We start from the raw sequence: 20,476 nt of genomic DNA, 5'->3' as shown, positions 1-20,476 counted from the left end.
AAACCCTGAATGTTCCCAGGTATGACACAGGGTGCTGGGATATGACATCATACCTGGGTGCTTCACAATGAGGATGGCGGATGCGGGGTGGTCACACCTAAATTCTAAAATACACCGCCGGGTCTTATTACTATAGCAACCTATAAAATCCATCCATCTTTCCTTCCAAGCAACATCCCAAGTTGGGGTATAAGGGACGTGCGGTTTTAGTCGCCTGTGAATAATGTTTAACCCCCTCCCCTCCACAACCTGTAAAAATATCCCTTTGTGACTGGAGCTTCTATTCAGATCTGGTCAGCTGGAACGAGAGAATACAGAACAGTTCCAAGCCCGACCTGTAAACACAGTGTATATAAAGAGCTCGGGGAGGTGTGGGCAAAGATCACCAGTGGGTGCAGTTAGCGGGAGCGCCTGCAGGTGGCGCTGTTCTAGTGCATCAGATAGGAGGGTGGGTACGCCAGGCAGTGAATGGAAAAGTAAATCTCACGAACCCCACACCCTGCAGAGCGTCGGGCTGAGCCAGTAACTTCTCCGGACTTCTCCGTCTAAAAACACTCACCATGCCGGTCAAAGGAGGAACCAAATGCGTCAAATACTTGCTTTTTGCCTTTAATTTTATATTCTGGGTGAGTGGCTGCCTTTTCTTGCCTGTATTGGTGGGGATTCAAAGTCCAGGCACTTGAGGGGGGGGGCACTTTATGTTTTGATCCACACATACCCTATGTGCAGGGGCCATATGCCTGTCTGGAATTATGTGAAATTCTAGATTATTATTTGTGTTTAAAGAATGTTTATTTTTCTTACAATGTTATATTGTTGTTTGTTTGTTTTTTTAGCTTCAGTACTATTTTTTTGTTGATTTTACTATTTTTTTTTCAATGCTCAGTACATTAAGAGGTTAAAATGTTTTAAATTTGCAAAAGTTTTGCAATACCCCGGTTACACCCATAACATCTCACGAGCTTCTGGGATTGCTTCACGTTGTAAAGTTACCAATGTGTCATGGATTTAACCCATAAAAGAGAGAATTTTTTTATTTTATTTTTTTGTAATATTTTTGCTGATGTAGCTAGGAAAGGACAGCGAATAGAATAGGATATGTACTTTGGCTCTGAAAGGGTTAAGAGTATAACTTTTAGGCTCCCTCGGCGCAGACTCCCTCGCCACCCCTGAGCAGTTGTCAACAAGGTGCAAAAAAGCAGCGGAGATCTTTATCCTGATGCCCTGCTTTGGTTAAAGAGAACAGGGAGGGGGTTCGTTTAAGTATTTAGCTGGTATTCGTATACTTATTAGTATTAATTATTTATCTATTAATCTGTAGGAATTATGATGTTTATTACCTGGTACCTGTGTCATATAATATCTTTTCTATAGCGCCAACAGTTGCCGCAGCGCTTCTTACAGTCCCTACGTTCAAAGGGTCATTATAAGAAAACTTAACCCCTTGATGACAGAGCCCGTACATGTACGCGCGCAAAATGCATTGTTTTCAATGGGTTTAGGGACCTTGTCCTTAAGGGGTTAAATTATTGACATACATGTAAAAGTTGTCCTGAAGCACGGCCATAGACATTGTATCGGTTCGTCTTAGTCTGTCAAAACTAGAAATACTGCTGATTTAAGCCGGACTTAAGCTATTTGAGCTATGTGGTCAGATAAGGTCTTAAGTGGATTCTCTCAGCAAGGTAAACATTGGAAGATTTTGAAATATTTTTTTATTGCCAAGGGGGTAGTTATGGGGAAAAAGCCCCGAGTATGGGTGGCTGCAAGTCGCGCAGATCAAGAATATGGGAGGAATAAACAAAACCCATAATAATAATGTGTTTGTTAGATATGTTTTTATTATTGGATAAAGTTTTGGTATGGATTCTGTAACGGCCTAGCAAATAACTTATAATAAATAAAATAAATAAATAAAAAAAAAACTGGAGGGTGGTGGATAAGTGGAACAGCCTCCCAGCAGAAGTTGTAGAGGTTAATACATTGAGGGAATTTAAACACGCATGGGATAGACATACGGCTCCTGAATCTAAGAGAAGAACGACAAACTGATTTAGGTATGCCGAAGGTTCTTATCGCCTTTCAAATTCTGTGTTTCTGTAGAAATAACGTCTAGGCGGATGGAGCTGAAACCCAGCTTCTACATATTGGGTTCTTCCATACCGGCTGTAACGTATTTCTACATCAGACCGTTGGTTGGGTCGGATACGCACCCGACCATGTGCTTTTTGGGTGTGGAATATAACATATTAGCTCTTGGCTGCTGCACAGGCTTGTTCCATGTAAACCTTTTTCTCGGCGTTCTTTAATGGGCGGATGTAACTTGAAACTGATCCAAACTCTGAACGAAGAAAAAAAACTGCACTGTGGGTATTCCCTGTCACGTGACCCAAGACATAATACATACATGTCTGTTACCTCCCCACCCGTCTAGCAACTTCCATCAACATGCATTCATAAACATATACACATTACAATCATGCACTCGTACATACACACACCCGCCCAAAACGCTAAAATGATCTGATTTAAGGGCAGCACGCAGCATCGTTAATTTAGATGACGGAATGGTTGAGGATGATGGTAATTATAGTCCACATCTGGAGACTTTCAGTTGCATTAGGAGCATCCAGATGTCCCATGTTGGGACTGTGGGGCACCTGTGACATCCGTGTTAAATGGCTGTTGTGATGTCACTCTTTCCAACCCTTTCTGCGCATGCCTAGTGTCGGATCTAGGTACCGTCCGTTTTCTATGCTGTTCGCGAGCCGGTTAAATGGAGCATCGGACAGCCAGGATGTAATCTGTCATTTGTCGTTGTCAGGGCTTGCTCTTAAAATTAGAACCACAATTTTCCTGCAGATAAGAACCATTCGGCCCATCTAGCTTGCTATTTTTCCTGCTGCAGCGACTCAAGCTTTAATCGGCCCCGCTTTACGCCTACCCCGTGCATGATTAACCTCCCTTACTTTTTTAGCCTCTACCACTCCTGCTGGGAAGCTGTTCCACTTAACTACCACTCTCTAAGTAAAAAAGGCGGTTTTGTAACTGTTCCTTTTAGCCCCTTTTTACGAGTTTTAATGTTCCTACTGTCGTCTGTTTCCTTCTTAGCTGTGGCTTTGAGAGGATACCACCAAAGCTACATCTATTTTTGGCCGGTTGAGATAATAGGAAAATTGGCAGCGAGATGCCAGGGCGTAGCAGCTTTCCGATCCTCCTACATGTCTGTTCATTGTTCTGGAGACATTGGCATGGAGACGGTAACACAGAGAATGAATTGTTACATTGAACAGTCTTCCTTTTTTTTTTTCCCCGCTTCTCTTTTTGTGAATATCCGCATTGGGCGCAGCACTCTGTCTCAATCCCAATTTTATGGGGGTCTTGGGGGGTCTTTCACACATTCCTCATCACAGTGGAATACCACTGCTCGGAATACTCTGAGGTCTATCAATAATAATAATAAAAAAGTACAGTTTTGGGTACCGTTAACACTGTAGGAACATGTGCCCAGAAATAGCGCTCTGTGTGAGCAGCGTTACATTTGTATGCGTGTAAATGTATGAATTTATTAAAGGAGCCATGAAGCGTGACTGAATCACAGGTTAAGGAGAAAAGTTGGTTCCGGAGGGTAAAAGTGCAGTAGCCTGGAGCTGTTAAGATTTATAAGGTTTCGTTCTAAATACTTTCTTCGTGCTCCGAGTTGAAAGGGCCTTTTGTGTAGGTGCTGTGATGTCATGAAACTGCCACGCCAAATCTCGTTTTACAAGATGTTATCTGTCCCCCAGCGTAGCCCGTCCTTAAAGGGGAAATGTCTTTAATGATATCACGGATAATGCTGTAAGAAGACGCAGGGTCGTTCTTGCCGCCAAGCAAGCCAGGTCTGTCCCCAGGGGGCCTGAATTCGGAGTAGCCTCGACGGCCACCCCATAAAGTGCCACCAATGTGTCGAAGGGGCTCTGGTACCTGATCGGGGAGCATTGGAAGCCTCCACAATGTGCAGGGCACGTGGGCCAGAAATCTAGGCTTACATCGGCTTTCTAGGAGACATGGGATGTACTGATCTGGGTCGCCAGAATGCTTATTTTATTTGCCCTTGTGGCGTAATGATGTCATTGGGTGTGGCATTTACTGTTCGACATTTTTTAATATTTGCGTGTTTGCAGGTAAGACAGTCCAATGTTACGGCAAACAGTGACTCGTACAATTTTGGTCATGCGCGTAAGACCTCTTACATAAGCATTTTATTCTCCCCAAGTACCTCCTGGTCTTTCCTACCGGACGTTAAGTGCGGGCTTTGGGTTATCGTCTCTCACCGCAACCTTGGGAAAGTGTTTTAAGAGCTGTAGAACACTGTGATAGACTCATATCCCTGAGGGCCATAAAAGGGACTGTCCCACCTAATCAGGGATGCTTGGGATGTATACTGTTTTTTTTTTTTTTGTTTTGTGTTTTTACTTGTTTTTTATTTTATTTTTTTTTCGGAAAAATCCATTCTAACGATCCGGGTCTTGTACTTGGCCCTGAACGTCTTTGTGAAATAAGGAGTCTCCTGACTTCTGGTCGGCGAGGCACTCCTGGAATTTTTTTTTCACAGCAGCGTGAGAGGCCATTGATCTAAATTGCGTGTTTCTTAACATGTATGTAGCACTTTACTGCCTGAGGAGCCGACCCTACTACCTTAGAGCGTTCAGTCTCTGGGACTAATTGTTAAGGCCCGTGGGCCTTTTGGAATGCTCAGATGTTGACGTCGGCGGTTTAATTTGTAGACTTTCTCTTCCTTTTTTTATTTGTTGTACATATTCTTTCTTTATTTATGCTGATGTGCACTTTTGGTGAACCCTGTTGAACTTTGCTTTTGTTTTATTAGTGCACTCAAGCGTGCTACAAAAATAGTAACTTAATCAAATCTGTCGTTTTTATTCTTTAAGGTGCTTTTAAGCTTTACCTGAAAAATTGTGAATGAGTAAAAAAAAGATATATATATATATATATATATATATATATATATATTATTTATTTTTTTTGTGGGAAGGGTTTGGATATTCAGCATAGAATATGTTTCTAATAAACATAAAAGTGTTAAAGAGCCTGTAAAATAAATAAATAAAAATAATAATAATAAATGTTTCCACTTAAGAATGATAGAGGAAAATGCTACTTTGTTTATCTGCTGCCGATCGCTTCCCTCTCCGGCGGTCTCCACTCGTCTGACAGCGAGGATCCTCTTAAGGACACCAAGTAATTGGCCTACTAACGCCTGCTCTTGAGCTATGATCCCAGATGTGTCGCTTTCCACTTTGAAGCTGGATGCTCAGATACAGGAGGGGAAGGACTTCAAAGGTGCGCGACAGACTACCGGGGGACGCGTTAGTTACGCGTACCGCGCCTATCACTTGGGTCAAATTTCCATTTTAGTTATTTTCTCACCATTTCTGAAAAAAAGCAGCCATCTAATTTCTTGTTTGGGGTTATTTTTGACCAACAATTAGGTTACCCTAGTCAGGTACAAAATTTGTTTTTTGGTTCTTTTTCTTAATTTGTATTTTTTTTTAATTATTTATATAATGGTGTTATCTTTTAATTAGTAAATAATGGAGTGCATCGGTATATCCAGAAATCCGTCTGAAGGTCAGCTATTGCGTCACACGTCTCAAAACCAGCTTGATTTTCCTTGTTGTTTAGCACTCGAAAAGGAATTCTTTATAAAATGCTCGAAACGGCGTTATTTGTTTGATATTGCGAATGATTTTTAAATGCATCTCCAAGGAGTTCTCACAAAATGCAGGGTAGCTTTTTATGTTGTATGTGTATCTTGGCCCAATCTGCGAGGTAAACACACTAAGTTCCAACCATACTGTAACCTGGGACCCTCTGAGTAATGAAAGCCTTTGGGGTCACTGACTTTTATATTTTAGCATAGCCAAATCAGCTCGGTGTGGAGTTTGAGTCAGGAATATAACCAAAACATCATGATGGCCGTCCTCCAGACTTGAGGATAAGCAGAACCCGATTCTTTTCGGTGCTGCTACTATATAAGGGTCATAATTGTGAGAATATTGCAATAAGGCCCCCTTTTTTTTTCCCCTATATCAGGAGCTGCCGGTGCACATATCTGAGAGGTCTCGGGGTGAAGGGGCAGAATGTCAGGGTCACATAGTCTAGAGCTGGCTCATTCATAGTCTACATTGGTCTAACGATATCTAGGACTCCTAATGAATGTGTTTGCTACCTATATGTTATGGTTGATATCCCTGCTTGAATGCAGGTGACTCAATTACGTGTATCTTTAAATACAAAGGTTCCATGGAATCTGCATGATGGGTTAATATTGAAAGAGTCTCAGGGGTCGGCTGGGATACTCTACCGGTGTATGAATGAACCCAAGCCATCAAAACCCTGCGTGGATTGCTAAATACACAAAGCGTGCATGCCTTTAATCTTAGTTGTGTATCTGAGCTTATCATATATAACTTATATCATTATGTAGAGTTCTTTCTGTTTTGAAAGTTGGGCAATGCCGCGCCAGAAAATTCCACCAGATTGTCAAACATTAGATCCGGAGAGCTGTGTGTTCTGTGATTACATTCCGAGGTGTTTCCCAGTTTGGACTGGTGGGGATTTCCGATCTGCCCAGTTTTCAGCGTCTGTCTTTCTTATAATTCAGGGAAAGGCCAACACTGAAAGATAGCATGATAGCGTTTATTATAAAGGAGGCGAAAGGTTAGAATAAGTGGCATAAAACGAGTGGGAGGTATAGGTGTAGCGTAAGGAACGTTTACTTTACAGAGAGGGTGGTAGATAAGTGGAACAGCCTCTCAACGGAAGTGGTAGCGGTTAATAGAGTGAGGGAATCTAAATATGCATGGGATAGGCATACGGCTCCTGAATCTGAGACCAAGGACTGATTAAGGTCTGAGTCTTTACATCAGGAAAAACGGTCAGACTAGACGGGCCAAATGGTTCCTCTCCGCTGTCGCCTTCTATGTTTCTGTGTGGGGGTTTGGTTTTTTTTTTCTTTCTTTGCACAGAATGTGGAGACTGGGGCTGGACTCCATTTTTCGTTTAAAATGAATCGTCCACAAATCAACAAATGAACAGGACTGGCCTTCAAATTCTGTAATGAGATCAAGACGTCTTCTTTTATGCTTAAATTCTTTGAACGCCTCAACTTCAGAATTGTTACAAAGTCTCATAATTGTGTAATATGGATTAAAAACTACAATTATTTCTATTATATATATAGTAAACATGACATATCTCATGTGAAAATTCTTAACAAAAATAATATTAATTGGATTAATTGGCTACTGTGTAACGGTTTAAAAATATCTTAAAAAAAATAAATCTAATTTTTATTTACTGTGTTACTCTTACTCACCGTGTGCATGCGGAGAAAGGAAGAACGTGTAGCACGAGGGCCAAGTTGTCTAAATACATATACATTTTTCATGTTTTTATGGGAGTTTTGACATGACCAAGCCCCTGTGAATCCGTGTTGATCCGTGTATAAGAAGGTGTGGTGTGTTCTGAGATTCTGTTTACATGGTATCCTTGGACACAGCGGTTTTTTATTAACACTAATAGGTGTGGCTGCTGTGAACACACACACACGCTCGCACACACACGCTCGCACACACACCCTCAGTCTGGCGAAAACGCACATTAGTTCTGTATTTAAAAAAAATTAAAATAAGTGACTTATTGTCGGGACAGTGAGTCGTACAGACATATTAACAGGATCATATATCGTGCTGTTAAAAACTCTTTTGCGAGACCCGGTTTGATTTGATTCCCTTACATGGATTTGTTTTTCGTTCAGTTGTATCATTCCTGCTCCGGCAGAACGCTGTCGGCTGAGAAATAAAATCAGCCATTGGTTTTCTTTTGGCCGAGGCGACTTGTGCCTCCCTTCGTCGAGTGAAAAAAAAAAAAAAAAAGTGGAACGGTGCTTCAAAGTAATAGGTCCACGGTGGCTACTAAGTCCAAAATCATCATCTCAGGGGGGGGAGGGGGGACTGAGGTCTTCAAGGGGGGGGTGAGCACAAAGCGCTCACCCTCCCAAATAACTGAGTGTGTGTACTAACAATGACATCATCACACCCGCTCAAAAACAAACCGAAACCATGCCAGCCAAACGGGTGAAGGTGCTGTCACTGGCCCCAGAGAAATTCTTTATCCATCCGCTAGCCATAGGCTTCTGAGGATTGGTGCACGCTCAGCATTTTTTGTTTTTGGTTCCGTTTTTAAAATTCTATATCCGCAGAATAAGATTCTAACTTCTTTTTTTCCCCCCATTTAGCAGCCTAATAGGACAGATTGTTTCTTTAGCCTCATGTGAACTGCTGAAGCTTACTGTCTGATTTTTGCATATCTACAAGTGAGACGAGAAGTCTGTCGAATGTATTATATTTAACCATCTGTGACCCGCTAGCGGAAAAGTGCCGATAAGGGCCATTTGACCCATTTTAGCTTTCCTTTTTTATGTTTACTTTGCATTTTATGGTCTTTTGGGAAAAATTAAAATAGAGCTAGACATTAGTCGCTCTTCAGTTGTAGTGGTCAGTCGGCAGCTCCCATGATCCTTGGCCAGTATATTGGCTTAAAAAAATTCATGGGAGTTGGAAGTGAAACGAGAGCTGCGAGGCCACATGTGGGCTATTTTTTTTTTTTTTTTCTTGTCGGCTTGAAATTTTCAGGGTCGATGACAGCATTTTAAGAGCTCTTTAATGAGCATGCTTCAAAAACACAAAAAATAAATAAATAAATAAATAAAAAAATACTTACCTGATGCAGAATCCAATATTTCTTGCCACTGATTGGCTGATTGAAGCTGTCAATCAGTGGCAGGAAATGGCTCCCATTGCACTCTTTGGGAAGACTTTACACATGCTCAGTGAGTATATCACGTGCAGGGCATTTAGCTGGGGGTGGGGGGGCAATTTAATCTCAGGGGGATGCATAACGAAAATTTAAAGGGACCCCATACTTATCACACGTTAAAATGCATATGATGGCTGGAGTGTCCTTTTAAGGCCAACAAAGGGTTACACTGTCTGAAAAGTTACAGTAACTATAATTGTTACTGAATTATTATCATGAAAGAGTATGTTAATATACTTTTAAAAATAGTACAAAATCATGGCTGTGTTACATGATTTTGGCAATGATGCGGTTAATATTCCTACCGCCCCGGTATCTTTAATGCAAGCTTTTCTTCTACAAATAAATACTGTAATGTAAATAGATCTGACATTTAGTCCAGAGTTTCGTCATAAAGAGTTTGCGATTAGTTATGCAGCTGTTACTAATATTATATACACTCAACTCTGTACCCCAAAGCTGCGGAATCACTCAATTCTCAATTACTCCAATCAATTCCCATCCTCACCGGTAGGCCTGCTCTAATTCGAATAAACGACTCAATAGCGACTGTCCGTTTGGTAAACTTAGTAATTAATTGCAGATAAGAACCATTTGGCACATCTAATCACACTAACGATTCAAACCTTAATCAGTCGTTGGTCTCGTCTTAGATTCATATGCAATATGCCGATCCCATGCATGGTTAAATTACCTCCCTGTGTTAACCTCTACCCCTTCTCTTGTGTTGACCTCCTACCCCTTCTCTTGTGTTGACCTCCTACCCCTTCTCTTGTGTTGACCTGCTACCCCTTCTCTTGTGTTGACCTTCTACCCCTTCTCTTGTGTTGACTGCTACCCCTTCTCTTGTGTTGACCTCTACCCCTTCTCTTGTGTTGACCTCTACCCCTTCTCTTGTGTTGACCTCCTACTCTTGCGCAAGAGCCATATTTTCTATATTCTATATGTAGAATTGGACAGCAGATAAGAACCATTCGGCCCATCTAATCTAATAATGTAAAGACTCAGACCTTATTCAGTCGTTGGTCTCATCTTCAGGAGTTAATATGTTTAGCCCATGCATGTTTAGATTCTCTCACTCTATTAACATTACTGGGAGGCTGTAGAGTAAACTCATTAGTGGATCCATTCTCCTGAAACCCTACTTGGACTTGTTTTCATAAAATCCGTTTGTGGCTAAATTACCAGCATAAATTGTCGATGGGTGGGCTGTTATGTGTGTAGTCTGTAGGACTCTCTTCTACCATTTGTCATGCTTGCCGTGGAGCATTAGATACATCAGAATTCTTTATAAAAGGTTCCACACTGACCTATTCACTTCCATCTTTGTTTTTGGTGACGTTCCTTTTAAGAATTTCTAAATCTGAGACCCTATGCCGTGTGGCCGTGAAAGCAGAATTCTTTCCAAATGTAAAATGTCATCCTAAAAATAATGCAAAATAAATCAGTGGGTGTAAAAATACAAGGGGAATATTAATAAAAAAAAAACCTAATTCTATGAAAATCCAAGCTTCTTCTTCGTAATGGCCTAAAACACTGCGTGAGAACTTTTCAAGATGAAAGCTCTTTCTATATGTTTGTATCATTAGCCACGTAACGATACACTAAATAATACATTTAATCCCACTTAAAATACATGAATGGGGAAAAGTTATTCATAAAAAGTAGTAAATTCTTCTCTGAATTCTCAGGTTGACACAAGTACTTGGAAACTCTCCAGGTTGGACCTGGAGTCTCCGGGTGAAGCTCTGCTTCCCCAGATTTCAGGGTTACTTTTCTCTTTCACCGGGTCGGAGGATCCGTGTTTAGCTGTGCTCACTCCCAGCCCTGGTTAACACTTTCAGCGACTATCCACACCCCTATTGTGGCTAACACCAACCCATGCAGAAAAAGAGAGCTCAGGATAGCCTACCCTCGGGACTTCCCGGGTATGGTCACGCAGGATGAAGACGACTCCTTGATATTATACTTTGATTTAATGGTACCCGAGCATTCCAGCCAGTGCCCCCCCCCTGCTACTGTTCACTTCTAAAATCCCTGCTTGGATACAGGTGATTTCATTCATATAGTCTTTGCCACCAAGTCATGATTTTCATGATTATCGGTGCCGTTATTACAAAATCAGTTCAATAGAATGTTTGTAATGGCCTGTTAAGGGTTAATATTTCTAGAATCACAGGGTCAGCTTATTATAAAAAAACATTGTAATGGGCAAAATGTGCCTTGTAAGGACAGTATGATTATTGAACTTTAAAAAGGAGAAGTTTTAGGACATTTTGGGTTATAAAGATAATATTGTATAAGGTGGTGGTGTTGTATACAGTGGTGTTGTTGTATACAGTGTGTTGTGTAGCACTGGGGAGAACTTGCTTTTGTTTTGCTTTGTTTCAATATACTTTTTGTCTGCAGACCCGGATGTTGTAAGCAGTCAGTAAGCAGTAATTTTTGGGTAAATTCCAAACACCACACTGAGATGATTCTTTACAGCAATGCTAATGAAGTCCTACTTATGCTTATGAAGTCCCTTTCCCCATAGACTTTTATTGGTAAAATGGGCCCTGTGAGTCATTTAGACCGTGAGGGGTTTTTTTCTGGTTGATTCGGGACATTCTCTCTGCTTCTGCTTCCACGGTACCCTGAGCTCATTTTGGGGAAGTTTCCATTCTTTCTGCATTAGCAGGATAATAAAGGATTATGTTGTAAGTGACCCCGTTTGCAGTTACGTCTTCCAGATGGAAACGGAATTTTTTTCACTCCATCTGGTTTTCTTCTCGTTGCAAAATCTCACACCTGATTTAGTTCGCATCCCATTGCCACCATAAATTCCTTTACCTTGGTAACCTCTACCCCTTCTGCTGGAAGATAGTTCCACTCATCCACTACCCTTACTATACCTTTCATTTTGACCGAGCATTTCCTTCCTCATGTACCCTGTTTAACCCTTATATGATCATATCTCACTTCTGTTTTTTTTTTTTTTTTGTTTTTAGTTTGTAAACTATTTGCCGTTTCCCTATCTCTCTGGGTAGGCGTTTTTCCCCAAGGTGCCTTCGTGATTGTTCTAGCGCTGGTATGTTTGTTGCCATGGCAACAGGAAAAACATCAGTGGTATTTAATCTTTCTCATTACCGTTGTATACGAGTGGAACACAGTATGTTACGTGACCTTTTGTGTTCTACGATGATTAATATAAAGATTTGAGGTGGGCTTACATTAGGACAACGGGTAAACAAGGTTTCCCACACTAATCAAAATAGCAACCATGCAGGCATGTCACTTTTAATTTTTTGTTTTTTATAGAAATTCTAATCTTTTTGCTTTGACGTTGTGTTTTTTACTTTATTTTTATTTTAAATAAAACCACCTCACCACAAGCTTCTTACAAGATGGAAACGCCTTGCTATAACACCTTGAGACTTCCGCGAGCCGCCATCTTGCCACAAGCACCTTACTCATTTAGTCGAATGCCTCGCTAATGCCTGGGGGGGAACCCTGCATCATGCATGCTTTAATATCCACACCAAATAATTGGAGTGTGGGGGGGTTAACAACGCAGTCTCTTAACCAGCATAGACAGCTATGTGCAAACTTGGAAGATTGATTAGTCAGCCATACGCATTTCCCAACAGGGCCCCAACCGTTTGTATTTATTTCCATGCTTCACAAATAAACGTGTTTTTGGGTTGAGCGTGCACATAATTGTCTGTGTTTGGATAAAAGCTGGACGTTGCTGTTCCTAAAACGTTCTAGATCACCATCTTGAAGGCATCTGGACTTTATTGTCTAGGAACACCCAAATAGATATTTTGATGTGGGGACAGTGTGGAAAAACAGATGAGATATAATTGAGGGAATGAAGAATCATGGAGATCCAGAAGCCAGGAAGTTAAGATGGCTGATTACACCCCCCCCCCCCCTCAACATTTCAGGTGCCCAAAATGTTTGTTGGTTGCATGGTTAGAGTCTGGCAGGACCATGTAGTTCTGGCGCATTGAAGGGCTGCATAGCAAGAGGCTACTTCAGAGTATTTGGCGCCCATGGCTGTTCCAAACTTCAGCCACTCTCTTACTCTTACTACGCTGTCACACACTCTCGCTCACTCACAAAGTCCCGCAGTTTTTCCTGCAGCTCCACTTCTTCTCTTGTTGCTTTTTTCTTTTTTCCTCCACTTCACTTCTCCTCATGTCTTCTTCTCCCACTTTTTCATGGAGTACGTCTGCAAAAGGATGGATCCTCTGGGAACACCCAGAGAAGACTTTCCGCAAATATGCATTATTTTGGAAAAAGTAGGCAAGATATTGAGAGAGAGAGTGAATTTCCGGGAGACTTGGGACCTCTTAAGTGCCAGTGTGGTACTCCCCTCATGACCCCTCACCACAAGTATGTAATTGGGCTATCTCATATCTCAATTTAAGGAGTCCTGATCGGGACACCTGTGCTGGGTGGTGCTTGTCAAGTGACAGAGAAAGGCAGGACCACCTGGGGAAGTGGTGGGATGTGTGGCCACCCACCCTACCTGAATAGACACCTCATGATGATAGCGCCTGTCTTTAGAATGGCCGGTCCCTCGTTGGGCCCTCTTTCCTCCCCTGCTGTCCCTCTTTTGTAGGGGCTCAGAATGTTTGAGTGTATCCCAGTATTCTACGGCCCTAACAGTCACAATATTGTTGTGTATAAACACAGAAATCATGGCCCTTTTGGTAATAGCCTACAGTTTCTGTGTAAAAACAGTAATTTGGGTCGGATTTTGTCTGTGATAAAGGCATTGTTCTCCTTTTTATTATGTAGGATAAAATGTAAGTGGCCCCTCTATACCAAAATTGAGAAACTTTTTTTTAGTATAAAGTGTGTAATATAGTAAAATGCTCCAGTCTCTATCATGTGGGAATGGGGAAAAAACCCTGTTCTCAGTTGTGTTGCAATTTGATAGGAGTGAGGAACTCCATGTTGTTCTTTTGGTATTCCTTGGGTTAACCCTCTGTTTTGGGAGAGAAAAAGCGTTACAATTGTGAAACCCATTAAAAGCCCAGATTGGGAGATAATTGAGCTCTGTTGAAACCAGTTAGGGCAGTGCCTTGCCTGCGATCAGCCAGCCTCGCGTAGAACGGATTCCAGAATCTAACACGGCTCTGTTTGTTAAACAGAGGAAGCGTGAGTCACCTTAATGGAAAATCTGAGTAGAGCGTGGCTTCTAGCTTAAAGATGCGGTGCCACTTGGACAAAAACGAATGACGCTTTCTAGTATGTTTAATAAACCTTCGCACATCTGTAACTCTTTTCTCTGAATATCATATTCACATAAAAAGTAGCATTTTCAGTTTCTTTGGCAACAAAATATTCTTGCTTTTGTGTCACGTGATCATGGCAAAAAAAAACTGCAGGGCATTTATATATCATTCCATATGAATCTGATATAAAAAAAATTTTTTTCCCTCTAGCTTGCTGGAACAGCCGTCCTCGCGATAGGATTATGGCTCCGGTTCGATAGTCAAACCAAAAGTATGTTTGAGTCTGATTCAAACCCCAGTTCATTCTATACAGGTAAGTTTAATCTATAAAATATTCGTGTTTGTTCAGAATGTCGGATGTATTGTGATCACATATTGCGCGCCCGGCCTTGTAATTACTTCAGCAATTTAATGGCTCGATGGATACTCCATGTCCTAACTTTTGAAAGCTTTATAAGAAAAGTATGGCTGGAGAAAGAACAGTAATACATCTTTCATGCATTCCTTGGCCTTTCTACCGTTGAGTAGCTACTTACAGAATTGCAGTCAGAAGAAGATAGTCGGCGTCCGGGATCATTTTCAAATGTTTTACAGTGGTCCATACCTTGCGTATACCGCCGTTTATGCAGGATAGTCCCAATAGTCAGATGCTCACCTGTTCAGCTGCTCCAGCTTTACCGGCAGTGGGGATCATGGGCTGGTTGGGGAGCAGCTGTGAAATAAATGGCGGTCTATGCCATTGAAGCACCAACCTCCTTTGTGGGCAACTTGCCACAACCTCAAGGTGGGTATGCTGGGTGGGTGGTCCCTAAAGAAGAGTACCCCCCAAGGTCTAGAAATCTTATGTAATGTTACATCTTTTTCTATATTGGTCCAATAAAACATTTGACTCCATCTGTCCCCTAAAGTGTGGTGTAAGAGAAGATCATTACCTGGATCAATGCTGTGAGCGGAATGCAGCCCTGGAAACATTGTTTCTCGGCTCTATTAAATGCCCCTTTCCAGATATAATTCTTTAGTCATGTGAAATGTTGCCCCTTTGATAATTTTTCAGCCGATGCTTAATTATTCTGGTCCTTTATACAAGATGGCTTTTTCTTTGCAGGAGTTTACATCCTCATTGGCGCCGGAGCACTCATGATGTTGGTTGGGTTCCTCGGCTGCTGTGGAGCAATTCAGGAGTCGGAGTGCATGCTTGGACTGGTAATGATCCGTGATTTTCTGGGAAATCAAGCCATTTTATTCCTATACATTTTGAGTACTTTCTGGTCAACACTCTAAACATAATGATGGATTTGCTGATTGCAAGAAGAAATGGATTGGTGGGTGACCTTGGGGCCTTCGTCTTTTAGGTTGAGTCATAGTAATAGCTGAAGGGCAATTATTGCCAATTTCTATTCACCCCTAAATATAATATAATTTGCCTCTTCAACCTTTTTTGAACTTCAGTGACATTAGAATATAATCGCAAAGGTTAATTAGAGTAATGGCCCTAGTTATTGCTTCCAGTTTCCAAACAAGCATGGCGCAAGAATAGTTAAAGTGGTAGAAATCTACAGGGTATGTTGACCTCTAGTCCACGCGGTCTGCAAACAGGCCCGCGAGTTCCGTAAATCTTTGATTTAATCTGTTTCGTTTACTTTGAATGAGCTGTCGGTGCTCAAGCTGGGATATCCTAAAAATCCTGGCTGGGCTGTGGCCCCCGAGGCCCGGAGTTTGACTTCTTCTTTTAAGTTTATTCCGTCAGTGGTTTTACTTGGTATAAATGGCACATCCGCAATAAGAATTGAACTAAAATAGTGAATGTTTATCTCTATTTTTCTTCCAGTTCTTTGCATTCCTCCTTGTGATTTTTGCGATTGAAATAGCTGCTGGTATCTGGGGATTTTCAAATAAAGACAAGGTACGTTTTGTAATCGCGTTCGGGTTTTTTTTTTTTACATTTTTTTTTCTGTTAAAAACCATTACAAAGGGCAAGGCTGCAATGTCGTGGCCTTAAGGAAGAAATGTGGATGTTGTAATCCTTCGGACTTTCTGAATTGTGTCCTTTACCCCGTTTACTGTTAAAGGACCCACAATATCTGTCTTGCTTCTTAAAAACATATAATTGCCATACCTGGGGACTTTCTGGCTCCGACTACCTGGAGCTCCCCCCTTGCTGGGCAGTCGCGGATTAAAGCAAACAGACCCCCTTCTGGCCATATTGAATGGGAACAGAGTTAGTAAATTATTATTTTTTTTTTCTTTAATTGTAGGTTGTTGATGAACTGAAGACATTTTACAAGGATACTTATGCAAAGTACATGGAAACAAAAGAAGCATCTGTAAAGGAAACGCTCAAAGGAATCCATTTTGCCGTAAGTTCAATGTTTTTAAGAATTGCATGGGCATTATGGGTTAATGTGGATAACTGAAGATTGTGCTTGGTATGCTGAGCCATGGTTTGCCTGTAAAGAAAGAAAGAAAAAAAATAATAATAATAATAATAAGACAAAACCAAGAGCAACCCAACATGCCACTGGAACACAGGAGTGATACAGGTCCTCTGTACGCTTATGAGAGATTCCATTAAAAACCAGCCGTTTCCAGCTACAGTAGTCATTTACAACATTAACCCCGTCTGCGCTGGATTTCTGATCCATTTCATGTCTTTTTAATGGACAAATTTGCTAAGTGACCCCAAACATTTGAACCTTGGAGATAGCGTGTGTATAAGTATGTGTATGGCTAGAGAGATAGATATATAAGCCAGGTGTTATACCTGCTTAACGAAACTACAGGTTGTACCATCACATATATGCACTTTGCCATTTTGATGATTGGCTTATTTGTTAATATTTTTTACTGAATGGAAATCAACCAAATCCTCATTCGTTTTATATTTAACCCTCGAATGTTTGTCTAGTCGCTATGCGGGCTGCACAATCTCTGTTTTCCGGTACAGGGCTGCCCGAGCTCCCTTAGTCATTAGTGAGGAATGTGCGTCGGCTGGGAAGGGATTGGTAGGGAGCGTGAGTTACCAGCAAACGGCTTTGCCAACTGGCCTTCCAACATCTGCCCTGCCGGGAAACACTCATCGCGTGTAAACAACTGACTAACAGAGGAGGGTCTTCCTCGGCTTTACTACATTTCTCTCTCTCTCTGTCTGTCTTTAAGAAATAAGATTCTCGAAAGGAAATGAGATGAATCAAAAAGCAAGCATGAAATAATTGTGTCTTCACGTGTTTATTGTAGATTTTTACAGTTTTCTTATTCATAATTGGTTCTCCTTAAGGAAAGGATAGAGAAAACACAACAGCTGCCTGTTCTTCTGCTTCCTTGGGTAATAAGGAGCTTTGGAGGTATTTCTTACCCAAGTGAGCAAAGCTAAATTCCCCACAGAGAACCGCATAGCAAAACATAGAGCAAAACGCTTTGCTTCAGTAAGGATCGATGCGTCTCCGTTAGTACTTGGTAGGAATGACATCGCACACATGTTTAACTTGGGGGAAAAAAACGTTTAAAAAAAACATGATTATGTGTGAAGGATCAGCAGGGGCAAGCCTAGGGTTACATACATATATACACACACACTTTTAACACCATACGGTTATTCATACATATACACACGCATACTTTCTCTTACCTTTTCCCACTCTTTAGCTTGCAAGCTTCCACGCTGCTGCTGTCCTACTGCCATGGGGTCACGTAATGCACGTTCTTAAATAACTGATCCTTTAGGGACAAACTGACTTATTTTCTCTAGATCATCCCAGGGTGGAATTATAGCAGAAACCGTTGGAACGTCATGGTTTTATGAACCATGATTGTGATGGAAATAAGTGTGTAATACAGCAGCCAAGTTATAATGTTAAGTCTTACATGTTTTGCAGGACTGACCTGCTTGTAGACCCAATTATCCAGCTGCAGACATCTATTTTTTTATTTTTTATTTTTTTTTACAGTTTACAGCTCATTTTGGAGTCAAAGGGTTTTTTTCCCTTTGAATTTGAAATCGCTTTGATGTTTGTTTGGATTTTACCTTCTTCTGGATCAACTGTGAGGTTTAGAAAAAAAAATAAGGAAGAGTAAAGAAGTGTGTGTGATTTATATATATAATGTTTCACTTTAGAAAAAGGAGAATTGGTTAAAAAAAAACTTTATTCATTTTCAGTTTGACTGCTGTGGAATGACTGGCGTGCTTGAAGCTGCCCTGACAGACATATGTCCAGCCAAAAGCGGATTGACTAACATACTTTCTTCCGAGGTAAGGCTTTTTTTTTTTTTTAGACTATATATTCACTTATCAACCACCGTTTCACGGTTTTCACCAATGTTGCAATTTAATGTGTATTATAGCGGAGTGTCACCTTTTTAACCCCTTAAGGACAGACGACATAATATTATGTCCCATCAAAACCAGCTATTAAGCCTAAAGACATACTATTATGTCCCTCGCTACTGTTGCATTTGTCAGCTAAGTGCAGGAGTATATTATAGTATAACTAAATATATATTATACATATTAACATACAGTTATAAATATTTAACTTTTTCTTGTGTTTTTTTTTTCTTCAGAGCTGCCCCGCAGCCATTGAAAAGGTTTTCAATAATAAGTTACATATTATTGGAGCTGTTGGGATTGGAATTGCTGTGATCTTGGTGAGTAACCATTTTTAATTCTAAATGCGTCATTACTGCAGATGTTGTTTTTGGGGGAAATTGACATCTCTTTCGCTCGCTCGCTCCTTTGCTCTCTTTCGCTCGCTCGTTCTTTTGCTCTCTTTCGCTCGCTCGTTCTTTTGCTCTCGCTCGCTCCTTTGCTCTCTTTCGCTCGCTCGCTCCTTTGCTCTTTCGCCCGCCCCTTTGCTCTCTTTCGCCCGCCCCTTTGCTCTCTTTCGCTCGCCCGCCCCTTTGCTCTCTTTCGCTCGCTCGCCCCTTTGCTCTCTTTCGCTCACTCTCTCATATGTAAGCCGGGCACTCTCCACCTAATGTATCGGTTTGTCTTAGTCTGACAATTCTAGTCTTGTCATACCCCTAGAATATATGTATTGTATAAAGCGCTGCGTAGATTGTTGGCCATATATAAATAAAAGATAATAATAATAATAATAATAATAATAATATGTGAAAAGGCGGGATGTCCCCTAATCTTTAGGTTGATTTAATGTACCTATAAACCCTCTGAAATATAACATCTGGATAAATATCCTATTTGTTTGAAACATTTATTGGAATACAATTTTCTTTTCACAGATCTTCGGCATGATTTTCAGCATGGTGCTTTGTTGTGCAATCCGGAACAACAGGGAAATGGTATAATACAGTGTGTTAGTAGGAAGACCCATTTGGGGGTCTCGTAAATATAATGTTCAAAGCGGCGTTTTCCAACCAAAAAAAAAGTTGTTATATTTTTTGTTTTTAATGCAGCATTTTTGCTTTTGTTTTGTCTAAATGTCTGAACCGTTGTAAACCAATGATACAAGGTATATGATTTTGTTGATAGGTTAAACACATATATATTGTATAAAAAGTTTATTCCATGTAATCAATTTTAGGCCTGTCTTTGCTTTCTTAAAATGATAATCAAACAGTAACTTATGTTGAATATCATTTGATACTTAATAAAAAAAATAGTTATATACATATTAAACATGGTTTGTGATTTTGTGTTTAAACTACACAAATGTACCGTAGGAAAAAAAATATATACCATGTGGAATTTTCACTTCTTGACAACCCTTCCGATTTACACGTTTGCAATGCACAATAAACCTGTTTAATGTTTTTGTATATTGGGTATTTCTTTTTAAAGCAAATCTGTTGCTTTTCCCAAATTTTGGATTCTCCTGTTACGTACCCTAAAAAAAAAACCGCAAGAACCCTGACGGGATTACTAAAGGGACAGTTTAATGTCCACAACGGCCACAGTAAAGAAGAATGCATATTAAAAATGTGGACTATTTTAATATGCATTCATTAAACGATGGGGGGGGGGATAAATGACTTCTCTTATGGAGAAGCTGCAGATCTGTTCCTCTTGAAGCAGCCAATCAGTGTCGGGAAATAACTCCCATTAAAAACAAAAAAGGAGGTTTTTCTGTGTATTTTCAAGTTCTTTTATGGATACATTAACTATATAACATGTAAGCGTGACATACTTTAGGCTTTTTTTTATTATTATTATTATTTTTTTTTTTTTTTTTTGCCAGGCCTTTGTTAAAATGCTGGTCTAATTAAAACAACTTTTTCATTAATGGCTTAAACCAACCAGTCTGTTTATTTCACCATTTAAAGAGTCATGGAAAAAAAATAATACAGATCATTAGCCTGGGTATTTCATTCTTTTCTGAAAATGTGTTGTTTGTCGTATTAGCAGTTTTTCTCAC

The 20,476-nt window shown here is 40.5% G+C and overlaps 1 protein-coding gene across 1 annotated transcript; it reads left to right on the top strand.

Annotated features, from left to right (window-relative positions):
- Positions 1-467: 467 nt before the first annotated feature.
- On the top strand, positions 468-20,262 carry CD9 (CD9 molecule). The gene is made up of 8 exons (XM_053463572.1): positions 468-626; positions 14,319-14,421; positions 15,214-15,311; positions 15,937-16,011; positions 16,364-16,465; positions 18,262-18,354; positions 18,666-18,749; positions 19,344-20,262. The coding sequence occupies exons 1-8, from the start codon at positions 561-563 to the stop codon at positions 19,407-19,409; spliced, it is 687 nt and encodes a 228-aa protein (XP_053319547.1). The 5' UTR covers positions 468-560; the 3' UTR covers positions 19,410-20,262.
- The last annotated feature ends 214 nt before the right edge of the window (positions 20,263-20,476 follow it).

Source organism: Spea bombifrons, chromosome 4 (genome assembly GCF_027358695.1).
Source record: "Spea bombifrons isolate aSpeBom1 chromosome 4, aSpeBom1.2.pri, whole genome shotgun sequence".
Taxonomy (NCBI): Eukaryota; Metazoa; Chordata; class Amphibia; order Anura; family Pelobatidae; genus Spea; species Spea bombifrons.
The sequence above is the reverse complement of the archived record's forward strand: the minus strand, read 5'-3'. Positions and strand labels throughout refer to the sequence as shown.